At 44.9% G+C, this 13,160-nt stretch overlaps 1 protein-coding gene across 4 annotated transcripts in view; it reads left to right on the top strand.

Annotated features, from left to right (window-relative positions):
- LOC134914279 (poly [ADP-ribose] polymerase tankyrase-1) overlaps positions 1-13,160 on the top strand; it is a 571,272-nt gene that overhangs the window by 508,696 nt on the left and 49,416 nt on the right. For 3 of the 4 annotated variants that reach the window (XM_063920037.1, XM_063920035.1, XM_063920034.1), the window contains 2 exons: positions 3,419-3,539; positions 4,840-4,937. In XM_063920037.1, coding sequence (XP_063776107.1) covers positions 3,419-3,539; positions 4,840-4,937 — 219 coding nt within the window. The remainder of the gene's footprint in view (positions 1-3,418; positions 3,540-4,839; positions 4,938-13,160) is intronic. The other variant, XM_063920036.1, reaches the window with a different exon arrangement.

Below are 13,160 nucleotides of genomic sequence, written 5' to 3'. Positions count from 1 at the left end.
CATTCTGGGAACAGTCAAAGCTTTGAGCCTGTTGGTGCCTCGGATCAAGATCATACTCTACACCCCCTCATTGTCCAATCCTTGTGGAGCCCAGTGTACCTCGCAGAAAGAGATTTAACAAAGGTAAGTTCTTACCATAAATCTAATTTTTCAAAATATTTATTCACGTGGGCTTTAATAAGTTAGCTAGACTAGTATAACTTCAAGAGAGTTTAGCTCCTCCACTCTGCAATACATGATCTTCTGTGTTATTACGTGCTTGTGCAAGCTAGGCTGTTTACAGTAGGAGACCGGGGGGACCGTACACCACACACCCATTTTAATTATACTTACCACACCGTCGGCCCGGCGCTAGCTAGCTGTAGATATCACTGGGAAAATGGCCACATATGCTTATTAGAGATGTCCCTGTAATGCGGCGTGGGCACCATGTTCCTGGAGATCTGCACATGTGCAGTAGACTTGGGCACAATGCCAGATTCTGTTGCACCGCTGGAGAGCAGGGGGCCTGATCGGAGTCTGCACATGGGCCCCCTCCTCTCTTAAAGTGCCTCTGAACCCCATGGTCCAGTGTCCCCCAGATGTATTCAGAGAAAAGGATTTAGCTTTAAGTACAAAATAGTATAGTAAATAGTATAGTTAGGCCATTATAATTACCCCATGCTGTCACCATCACGCATAACCAGACTGTAATAATTACTCCATGCTGTAGTCATCCACTGCCCTGCAATAATTACCAGTTACCGTATACAGTACAGCCGTTACACATTGCACTGCAATATAATTTACTCATCCTAACATCATAGTTCACCACTATCTCATGATCCTAAATTACTATTTTAACCTTAATGAATCATGCACTGCACATATATATGATTATTCTAGGGCACAGGTTCTCAAACTCGGTCCTCAGGACCCCACACAGTGCATGTTTTGCAGGTCTACTCACAGAATCGCAAGTGAAATAATTAGCTCCACCTGTGGACCTTTTAAAATGTGTCAGTGAGTAATTAATACACCTGTGCACCTGCTGGGATACCTGCAAAACATGCACTGTGTGGGGTCCTGAGTACCGAGTTTGAGAACCACTGTTCTAGGGTATAAATTGTAGTCTAGAGAGAATGCATTTATAGTTAACATTTGAGTCGGACAGTGTTAAAACAGAGGAGTCTGAGTCGACTGTTTGGCATAGGTGTGTGTTACAGATGTTTTCAATAGTCTAGTTCCTACACAGTTATATTAGAGAGCTTCATGTGCATAGGGTTCATGTGGCAATCCTTGGTGAAGGTGCTGGTTACCAATTTGCTGTTGGATGGACAATATAAAATTGTGATCATGCAGCCATTTATTCAATTTATGTTTGTGTTGGGAAATTTTTCTAGTTTTTATTTTGTTTGTTATTACATACATACATATGCCATGCTTTCCCTATTCAGACTTTTATCGGATCTTTGATCTTCTTCCTCCTTGCTCTTTCTGCTCTTTGTATCTCCATTTCTATGTGTAATAATGATGCTGTAGAAAAGGGGCACTCAAATTTATTTTTTGGAGTGCCGTATAAAGGAAAAGAACTTGGGCCTGATTTAGAGATGGGCACAGTTCGTACAGCAGCTGCAAATGCTGTAGTTGTCTTGTGCAAATAAATGCTTCCTACCGGCTTCTGTTATCCGCTACTGTGTCCAAAGACGCAACATTGGATCACTCTGCATGAACATCGGTCATTGGAGTAGTCCTCAGAGATTTGACATTGCCGTCGCCATGAAATCTGTGTTTCAAGACACAATCCCTGTCCTCTGCATGACTACAAGACAGGGGCGACAAGTTTTGTAAACCGGCATCGCCACCTCTCCCCCATCCCCTCAAACAGTGGCAGCATCTCCGTTATAGTGCCGCCTAAGTGGCACTGCATGCGACAGTGCAGGAACCGTTCTGCACAAGCACAGTATGGGTCCTGCGCATTGTACTACATACATCGTAATTGTATGTAAACCATAGGGTACTGAACCATGGTGGTCATTCCGAGTTGATCACTAGCAGCATTCGTTTGCTGTGCAGCGATGAGGCAAAAAAACGGCACTTCTGCACATGCGTGTGCGGCGCAATGCACACGCGCAACGTACTATTACAACGAACGATGTCGTTTCACACAAGGTCTAGCGAAGCTTTTCAGTCGCACTGCTGGCCGCAGAGTTATTGACATCAAGTGGGCATTTCTGTGTGTCAACTGACCGTTTTCAGGGAAAACCGCAGGCGTGGCTGGGAGAACGCAGGGCGTGTTTGTGACATCAAAACAGGAACTGAACAGTCTGAAGTGATCGCAAGTGCTGAGTAGGTTTTGAGCTACTAACTGCACAAAAAAACGTAGCCGCTCTGCGATCCTTTTGTTCGCACTTCTGCTAAGCTAAAATACACTCCCAGTGGGAGGCGGCATAGCGTTTGCACGGCTGCTAAAAACAGCTAGCGAGCGATCAACTCTGAATGACCCCCCCCCCATATAATTTACTATCACCATACTGTGTCCCCTCCATGTTATTACACGTGGCCAGAATACAGTTATGTCCCTTCCTGCTGATCACTACCTATTGCCAGCCTGTGTTCCCTCCTCTCTTCATTCCTAAATGTAAACCTGTGCCGCATCACCCCCGCCCCCCCCCCCCCCCCCCCATTTGTCACTACATATCTTCTAGCAACCATTAGATGTTCTTGGCAATTACAGCTCTAAAGGCACACAGTTTTAAGACAGACTGCTGCTAATGCAGGCAGTTTGTGTATGGCAGGGAATACTATAATCACCTAGGTGTCCAAATAGCAGCAGCAGCAAGGATGATCAGAACACTGTGACATTGAATATTAATCTCTAACATTGTACCATAATGTTCCCTTCAAATGCACTGGACAGCATGCTGTCATTGCCAGGGAGATTTATCATAGAAGGAAGATGAGTTCTGGTTGACAGGATGAAGTTGTAAGTCGCCATGGTGATACAATGATCAAGATTTTTCCAGCCCTGCTATATTATACGATTTTGTTTTATTTATACTTGCTTCGTAGTTGCAGTTTTTACTCTGATTTATCTTTCATTATGTCTTCAGTTTACAGTATAGTTTTATTACTGCATAGTAACATCCATATTTAATTCCTAGTAATGTATTTTTGTTTCACCTAATTCCAGCATAATATGCCTTCTCAATAAATAGAAAATTGCGCTTAAGAAGTGTAAATGAATGTATATTACATTAATCAAAAGTGATGAGATTAAAGCTACTTTCAGAAGCAATTAGCAGCTAGTGTTGTAAAAATCCTTCAAGCCATCATAATTCTTCCCTGTTCGACAAATCAAAGAAGCTAGGAATATGTTCTTGAGAAGTAATAACATAAAACGCTACAGACGGTAATGTGTTTTCCTGTCACTTTTCAGATCACTTTAGATGTGCTGGCAGACATGGGTCATGAAGAGCTAAAGGAGATTGGAATTAATGCCTATGGCCACCGTCACAAATTGATCAAAGGTGTTGAGAGACTACTGGGAGGCCAGCAGGGTACATCTAAGAAAAATATGTTCTACTGTAAACTACAGCCATTATTCACCTTGTTTATGATTATTAAATGTCTCTTCCTGTGTAAAAACACAGATTTAAAAGGGGGTGTGCTTTATTTTTCACATGTACTGTAAACTCTGTAATAGTTTGTATATTACACTTACCTCCCCTCTTCAGGGGTGTGTGTAGTCATTTTGAGTCCTCTTTCTATTACTATATTTGTAAGTAAGTTGCACTGTTTATTGGGGGTATGGTTAGGAGATATTTAAAAAAAAAATACAACTAGGACACATCCAAGCTCCCTCTATGGTTTCTTTAAACCTGAAGTGGTAAATGATGCTATAACTTACGTTAAACATATTATGTACTACATGAAATAAAGAAAATGATTTTGTAAGGTTAGCGTATCTTGGTAAATGGTATCTTGGTAAATGTGTGTGATTTAGGCGGAAATTCAATTTATCGCTGGTGAAAAAGGGTGGTGGCCTTGGGCTTTAACCCTCGGGACTATTCAATTCCAGACCCTTTTTCACCCAAGTCCCTTGTTAAAGCCCGTTAAGGTAATGTGTTAACAAACAATGGGGCAGATGTATTTACCTGGAGAAGGCATAAGGAAGTGATAAACCAGTGATATGTGCAAGGTGATAAAGGCACCAGCCAATCAGCTCCAATATGTAAATTAACAGGATTTTATTGTCTGGTGCGTGTATCACCTTGCACATATCACTGGTTTATCACTTCCTTATGCCTTCTCCAGGTTAATACATCTGCCCCAGAATCCGTGAAAAGTTTGTGGATTTGTATGTTAACAGGGGCGCAGCACCCATTAAACCTTGTCCAGTTGCATAAAATATAATCCTCGATCAGTGCTGCCAGCTGGCACACTTCACGGCTACTTGAATAGCCTTGGAGGGATCAATAAGCCCATGGTAAATTACCGCTGCTTGTTTAATCCCCACTTTCCCCCTCCTTGTTTATTTAAGGGTACATTAGTAATCCTAAATAGCACAGAACTTTTTGACCTTGAAACATTCATTGTGTCGGTCTAAGAGATGAACAAGACCTCTACTGGTTACCACTTGCTATTCCATTATTTGTTACCACCGAACAATTCACTCAGTCTTCAGTAATTTACTTTTCATGGACTGTGTTGCATAAGTAGGTATTCGGGGATAGCTGCAATATTAGCCCGGCTGTGGTTCACTTCCTATATCTGATCCCTGCAGATTTTTTTCTTATCAACTTGTTTGCTTGCCTAACATCTGTGTACTTCATTTCCCTGTGTTTTTCTTCTTTTCAGGAACAAATCCTTACTTGACTTTTCACTGTGTTAGCCAAGGCACCGTTCTGCTGGATCTCGCTTCAGATGATAAAGAATACCAGTCAGTGGAGGAAGAGGTAATATACTGATTTTCTGCCCTTACTTACAAATACCTTTAGTGACAGTAGTAAAAATGTTCAAGGTATAGTCTACATTTCATTCTCTCTAATCTTGCTCATTGCCTGTGCAGATAACACCATTATTTGTTCTAACATATTCATTTTTCTTCACAATTAAACTTTCACCATTTGAGATACAGAGGCCATTTGTGTGGTCATTTTGCTAAATGGGCCAATTCGTCCATTTTCTTTGTTTAAGCTTTTTTTATTATAATTATTTTGGTTTGAAAATAATTTCCATGAGCGTTTGTCAGTGACATTGGCAAGTACATTCTAATCAGCTGAGTGCTGGTCCTGTTTGAAGTAGAGCTGTTATTTCCCTGTTTTTCTGTTTTGTTGTGCACAATTATACAACGTAATCCATATTCATGATCACCCACTTATACATACCCCATGCTGCAAAGAAGTCCTCATTTCTCCTGGATCAATACAGCTTGCTTGAATTTTTCAAACCACGTTTCTGCATAAATCTATTCTAAAAATAGAGCTGAGTTAGTGTTATTACATATTTTACGATGTAATACTGTGAAAGTCGTCCTGCTGTTCACCAGCATGAAAATGAAATGTCTGATCATCTTAATGATTCAAAAGACATACTTGGTGTAAGTATAGAAGTATGCATGAAATTGATCTTGGCCCTTGTGTATTTCCAATGCTTATTCTGCTAAGAGCATCTGCAAGTAATGGGCTCGCTTAGTGTTGTAAACTGTTGTAGTTCATTGACATAGATCCATTATTTGTCTATTTCTGCTGTCCTAGAGATTGAATTTTTCTGTGTAAGAAGACAACTAAGTGCTAAAGGCAATTATCATGCAGCAAATAATGATGTGTATATAATGAGGGGAATGCAGTAAGAAAGTACCCTGTATTGTAGCCTAGTGTGGCACCTGGGCAATGTTATAGATGTAATCTAACAGGGTGGTATTCATGTGACCGGCGGTCAGCAGACTGACGGTAACATGACCTCCCCCGAAATCCCGCCCCCTCGCTATCCCGACGGTCGGCATGCGGACCAACAGGGTCTATTTCCACTCGTGGGTGTCCACGACACACACAGAGTGGGAATAGAACCAGTGGCGCCCGCAGCGTGCCGGGATCCAGGCGTCGGTATGCTGACCATCGGTCAGCCATACCACACCCATCTAACATCATTGCAGTGAGGAACATAGAATAAAAAACAGGAAAAATGAAAATTGAGGTTATGTTGAATGAGACAGATTGATGGCTTAAATAACTATTTTACTCTATTTACGGTTAATTCAGAAGGGTCACCTACATTACACTAAAGGGGTATGGTGTTCATTACTGTACTGTAGATGTAGATACAGTTACTACAGAAGATATTATGCAAATCCTTTGATTAAAAGTAGATAAGTCAGTGGGTCGAAATTATATTTCTCTGACGTCCTAGTGGATGCTGGGAACTCCGTAAGGACCATGGGGAATAGCGGCTCCGCAGGAGACTGGGCACAACTAAAGAAAGCTTTAGGACTACCTGGTGTGCACTGGCTCCTCCCACTATGACCCTCCTCCAGACCTCAGTTAGAATCTTGTGCTCGGCTGAGCTGGATGCACACTAGGGGCTCTCCTGAGCTCCTAGAAAAGAAAGTATATTTTAGGTTTTTTATTTTCAGTGAGATCTTCTGGCAACAGACTCACTGCTACGAGGGACTAAGGGGAGAAGAAGCGAACCTACCTGACTGGAGATAGTTTGGGCTTCTTAGGCTACTAAACCCCATTAGCTCCAGAGGGATCGAACACAGGACCCGACCTCGATCGTTCGGTCCCGGAGCCGCGCCGCCGTCCCCCTTACAGAGCCAGAAGCATGAAGATGGTCCTGGAAATCGGCGGCAGAAGACTTCGGTCTTCAACAAGGTAGCGCACAGCACTGCAGCTGTTCGCCATTGCTCCTCATGCACACCTCACACTCCGGTCACTGATGGGTGCAGGGCGCTGGGGGGAGGCGCCCTGAGCAGCAATATGAATACCTTCGCTGGCAAAAAATCACAATATATAGTCCCAGAGGCTATATATGTGATAAATACCCCTGCCAGAATCCATAAAAAAAAGCGGGAGAAAAGTCCGCCGAAAAAGGGGCGGGGCTATCTCCCTCAGCACACTGGCGCCATTTTCTTCACAGTGAAGCTGGAAGACAGCTCCCCAGGCTCTCCTCTGTAGTTTTCAGGCTCAAAGGGTTAAAAAGAGAGGGGGGGCACTAAATTTAGGCGCAATATTGTGTATACAAGCAGCTATTGGGGGAAAAATCACTCAGTTATAGTGTTAATCCCTGCATTATATAGCGCTCTGGTGTGTGCTGGCATACTCTCTCTCTCTCTCTCTCTCTCTCTCTCTCTCTCTCTCTCTCTCTCTGTCTCCCCAAAGGACTTTGTGGGATCCTGTCCTCAGTCAGAGCATTCCCTGTGTGTGTGCGGTGTGTCGGTACGGCTGTGTCGACATGTTTGAGGAGGAAGGTTACGTGGAGGCGGAGCAGATGCCGATAAATGTGATGTCGCCCCCTGTGGGGCCGACACCAGAGTGGATGGATAAGTGGAAGGTATTTACCGACAGTGTAACAGCTATGGGACAGCCGGCTTCTCAGCCCACGCCTGCCCAGGCGTCTCAAAGGCCATCAGGGGCTCAAAAACGCCCGCTACCTCAGATGGCAGATACAGATGTCGACACGGAGTCTGACTCCAGTGTCGACGAGGTTGAGACATATACACAATCCACTAGGAACATCCGTTGCACTCGGCAATGAAAAATGTGTTACACATTTCTGACATTAACCCAAGTACCACAAAAAAAAAAAAGGGGGTTGTATGTTTGGGGAGAAAAAGCAGCCAGTGTTTTGTTCCCCCATCAGATGAGTGAATGAAGCGTGGGTTCCCCCGATAAGAAACTGGTAATTTCTAAAAAGTTACTGATGGCGTACCCTTTCCCGCCAGAGGATAGGTCACGTTGGGAGATATCCCCTAGGGTGGATAAGGCGCTCACACGTTTGTCAAAAAAGGTGGCACTGCCGTCTTAGGATACGGCCACTTTGAAGGAACCTGCTGATAAAAAGCAGGAGGCTATCCTGAAGTCTGTATATACACACTCAGGTACTATACTGAGACCTGCAATTGCCTCAGCATGGATAGTGCTGCTGCAGCGTGGTCTGATACCCTGTCAGATAATATTGATACCCTAGACAGGGATACTATTTTGCTAACTATAGAGCATATTAAAGACGTCGTCTTATATATGAGGGATGCACAGAGGGATATTTGGCGGCTGGCATTCAAAGTTAATGCAATGTCCATTCTGCCAGGAGGGTATTAGGGACCCGGCAGTGGACAGGTGATGCTGACTTTAAAAGGCACATGGAGATTCTGCCTTATGAGGGTGAGGAATTGTTTGGGGATGGTCTCTGGGACCTCGTATCCACCGCAACAGCTGGGAAGAAAATATTTTACCTCAGGTTCCTCACAGCCTAAGAAAGCACCGTATTATCAGGTACAGTCCTTTCGGCTTCAGAAAAGCGAGCGGGTCAAGGGCACTTCCTTTCTGCACAGAGACAAGGGAAGAGGGAAAAAGCTGCACCAGACAGCCAGTTCCCAGGATCAAAAATCTTCCCCCGCTTCCTCTGAGTCCACCGCATGACGCTGGGGCTTCACAGGTGGAGCCAGGTGCGGTGGGGGCGCGTCTCGGGAACTTCAGCGACCAGTGGGCTCGCTCACAGGTGGTTCCCTGGGTTCTGCAAGTAGTATCACAGGCATACAAGCTGGAGTTTCGGGGCGACTCCCCCTCGCCGTTACCTCAAATCAGTCTTAACTACTGCCCTCGAGGAGAGGTAGTACTGGCGGCAATTCACAAGCTGTACTTCCAGCAGGTGATCATCACGGTACCCCTCCTTCAACAAGGCCGGGGTTACTATTCCACAATGTTTGTGGTACCGAAACCAGACGGTTCGGTGAGACCCATTCTAAAATTGAGATCCTTGAACACTTATATACGAAGGTTCAAGTTCAAAATGGAATCGCTCAGGGCGGTTATTGCAAGCCTGGACAAAGGGGATTACATGGTATCACTGGACATCAAGGATGCTTACCTGCATGTCCCCATTTACCCTCCTCACCAGGAGTACCTCAAAATTGTTGTACAGGACTGTCATTACCAATTCCAGACGTTGCCGTTGGTCTGTCCCCGGCACCGAGGGTATTTACCAAGGTAATGGCCGAAATTATGATACTCCTTCGAAAAAAGGGAGTTATAATTATCCCGTACTTGGACGATCTCCTTATAAAGGCGAGGTCCAGGGAGCAGTTGTTCGTCGGAGTAGCACTATCTCGGGAAGTGCTACAACAGCACGGCTGGATTCTGAATAGTCCAAAGTCGCAGCTGGTTCCTACGACGCGTCTACTGTTCCTGGGTATGGTTCTGGACACAGAACAGGAAAAAGGGTTTCTCCCGGAGGAGAAGGCCAAGGAGTTGTCATCTCTAGTCAGAGACCTCCTAATACAAATACAGGGTCGGTGCATCAATGCACGCGAGTCCTCGGAAAGATGGTAGCTTCTTACGAAGAAATTCCATTCAGTAGGTTCCATGCAATGGGATCTGTTGGACAAGAGGTCCGGGTCGTATCTTCAGATGCATCGGCTGATAACCCTGTCTCCAAGGGCCAGGGTGTCGCTGTTGTGGTGGCTGCAGAGTGCTCATCTTCTAGAGGGCCGCAGATTCGGCATACAGGACTGGGTCCTGGTGACCACAGATGCCAGCCTTCGAGGCTGGGGGGCAGTCACACAGGGAAGAAACTTCCAAGGACTATGGTCAAGTCAGGAGACTTCCCTACACATAAATATTCTGGGACTAAGGGCCATTCAAAATGCCCTAAGTCAGGCTAGACCCCTGCTTCAACACCAGCCGGTGCTGATCCAGTCAGACAACATCACGGCGGTCGCCCATGTAAACCAGCAGGGCGGCACAAGAAGCAGGATGGTGATGGCAGAAGCCACAAGGATTTTCCGATGGGCGGAAAATCATGTGTTAGCACTGTCAGCAGTGTTCATTCCCGGAGTGGACAACTGGGAAGCAGACTTTCTCAGCAGCCTCGACCTCCACCCGGGAGAGTGGGGACTTCATCCAGAAGTCTTCAAAATGATTGTACAAAAGGCCACAGGTGACGTGATGGCGTCACGCCTCAACAAAAAGCTAAAAAGATATTGCGCCAGGTCAAGGGACCCTCAGGCGATAGCTGTGGACGCTCTGGTAACACCGTGGGTGTACCAGTCGGTGTATGTGTTCCTTCCTTTGCCTCTCATACCCAAGGTATTGAGAATACTAAGAAGGAGAGGAGTAAGAACTATACTCATTGTTCTGGATTGGCCAAGAAGAGTTTGGTACCCAGAACTTCAAGAAATGATCTCAGAGGACCCATGGCCTTTGCCGCTCAGACAGGACCTGCTGCAGCAGGGGCCCTGCCTGTTCCAAGACTTACCATGGCTGTGTTTGACGGCATGGCGGTTGAACACCGGATCCTAAAGGAAAAAGGCATTCCGGAGGAGGTCATTCCTACGCTGAAAAATTTAAGGCTAGGAAAGATGTGATCGCAAAAGATTATCACCGCATATGGCAAAAATATGTTGCTTGGTGTGAGGCCAGGAAGGCCCCAACGGAGGAATTTCAACTGGGTCGATTTCTGCACTTCCTACAGTCAGGAGTGACTACGGGCCTAAAATTGGGTTACGTTAAGGTCCAGATTTCGGCTCTGTACATTTTCTTCCAAAAAGAACTGGCTTCACTGCCTGAAGTTCAGACTTTTGTTAAGGGAGTGCTGCATATTCAGCCCCCGTTTGTGCCTCTAGTGGCACCGTGGGATCTCAACGTGATGTTGGATTTCCTGAAGTCGCATTGGGTTGAGCCACTTAAATCCGTAGAGCTAAAATACCTCACGTGGAAAGTGGTCATGCGATTGGCCTTGGCGTCGGCCAGGCGTGTATCAGAATTGGCGGTTTTGTCATGCAAAAGCCCTTATCTGATTTTCATATGGATAGGGCGGAATTGAGGACTCGTTCCCAATTCCTTCCTAAGGTGGTATCAGCTTTTCATGTGAACCAACCTATTGTGGTGCCTGCGGCTACGTGGGACTTGGAGGACTCCAAGTTACTGGACGTAGTCAGGGCCCTGAAAATAGATGTTTCTAGGACGGCTGGAGTCAGGAAAACTGACTCGCTATTTATCCTGTATGCACCCAACAAGCTGGGTGCTCCTGCTTCTAAGCAGACTATTGCTCGCTGGATCTGTAGCACGATTCAACTTGCACATTCTGCGGCTGGACTGCCGCACCCTAAATCTGTAAAAGCCCATTCCACGAGGAAAGTGGGCTCTTCTTGGGCAGCTGCCCGAGGGGTCTCGGCTTTACAACTTTGCCGAGCTGTTACTTGGTCAGGTTCAAACAATTTTGAAAAAGTCTGCAAGTTTGATACCCTGGCTGAGGAGGACCTTGAGTTTGCTCATTCGATGCTGCAGAGTCATCCGCACTCTCCCGCCCGTTTGGGAGCTTTGGTATAATCCCCATGGTCCTTACGGAGTTCCCAGCATCCACTAGGACGTCAGAGAAAATAAGATTTTACTCACCGGTAAATCTATTTCTCGTAGTCCGTAGTGGATGCTGGGCGCCCATCCCAAGTGCGGATTGTCTGCAATACTTGTATATAGTTATTGCCTAACTAAAGGGTTATTGTTAAGAGCCATCTGTTAGTGAGGCTCAGTTATATTTCATACTGTTAACTGGGTTTAATATCACGAGTTATACGGTGTGATTGGTGTGGCTGGTATGAGTCTTATCCGGGATTCAAAATCCTTCCTTATTGTGTCAGCTCTTCCGGGCACAGTATCCTAACTGAGGTCTGGAGGAGGGTCATAGTCGGTGGAGCCAGTGCACACCAGGTAGTCCTAAAGCTTTCTTTAGTTGTGCCCAGTCTCCTGCGGAGCCGCTATTCCCCATGGTCCTTACGGAGTTCCCAGCATCCACAACGGACTACGAGAAATAGATTTACCGGTGAGTAAAATCTTTTTATATCCATCCCAATTGTAAAATGCAACGGAATATGCTTGTGCTATATAAGTAAATGTTGGCAATAATAAGTATTATAGATGTGTAGAGCTTGCAGAGCTATTAAATAAATGTAATAACGGGATGCGTTTAATTTGCCAGCTGTCGGGATCCCGTCGCCGGAATTCCATCAGCCGACAATGCCGCCAGCTGGAATCTCTGTGCAACAGGGCTATTCCTACTCGTGGGTGTCAACAACACCCATAGAGTAGGAACAGATCCTGTGGTGAGCCACTGAGCCTGCACCGTGGCGAGCCCGCAAGGAGACTCTTTGCGCTCGCCATTCTGTCGGGATATAGACAGCAGGCATCCCGTCCGCCGGTAAATCAAACTGAATCCGTTGTAACCAAATATTACTTACCGGTATAATTCCACAATGCTGGTGAGCGGCATATGTACGAGCCGCAAACAAAAGACGGCATAGGCGGTAGAGCTGTGAATTTAACAGCAATAATAGATTAAAGAATAGAATAACTTTGTTTCTTTTTGTTGTAACAGAGAAAATCATATGATAAAGCACTATTAAACACATTTTAAAAAAATCTCAGCATCTGGCATGTGAATGTGTTTTCCAGTAATTTAGGGATGCTGAATTCTGTGGAAAAATCTGATTTTCTCTATCACGCTACATTTATTAGATACAAATAACAGAAGTGGTAATAGCTATCTCTGGAAAATAAAGATAAGTGACAATTTCAATTAGTCTCTATAGAATTGAAATATTCTCATTGTACTAAATTATAAAATACTAACAAAACTGCAGAAACACTTGAAAACTGCAGAAACTAAATTTAAGAAACTTAATCCAAATTAGTCGCAATGTAATTGTTAATCTATATATATAATAATGGACGTATGTATGTGTGTATGTATGTTCCAGCATAACTCTGGAATGCCTGGAGCAATTTACACCAAACTTGGTACACATATGACTTCCAATCAGGAAAAAAAAATACTGCGGGGTAAGACATACCTAGCACCACTAGGGGTGGGGGTGGGAAAGGAGTGACATGTAAAAATCCATAGTTTTCAGGGTCGCAGAGATGAATAGTGACACTCCCAAAGCTGGTTCAATCCAAGTTCAGCCC

Source organism: Pseudophryne corroboree, chromosome 1 (assembly GCF_028390025.1).
Source record: "Pseudophryne corroboree isolate aPseCor3 chromosome 1, aPseCor3.hap2, whole genome shotgun sequence".
In the NCBI taxonomy this organism is placed as follows: Eukaryota; Metazoa; Chordata; class Amphibia; order Anura; family Myobatrachidae; genus Pseudophryne; species Pseudophryne corroboree.
This window is presented reverse-complemented; position numbering and strand designations above follow the sequence as displayed.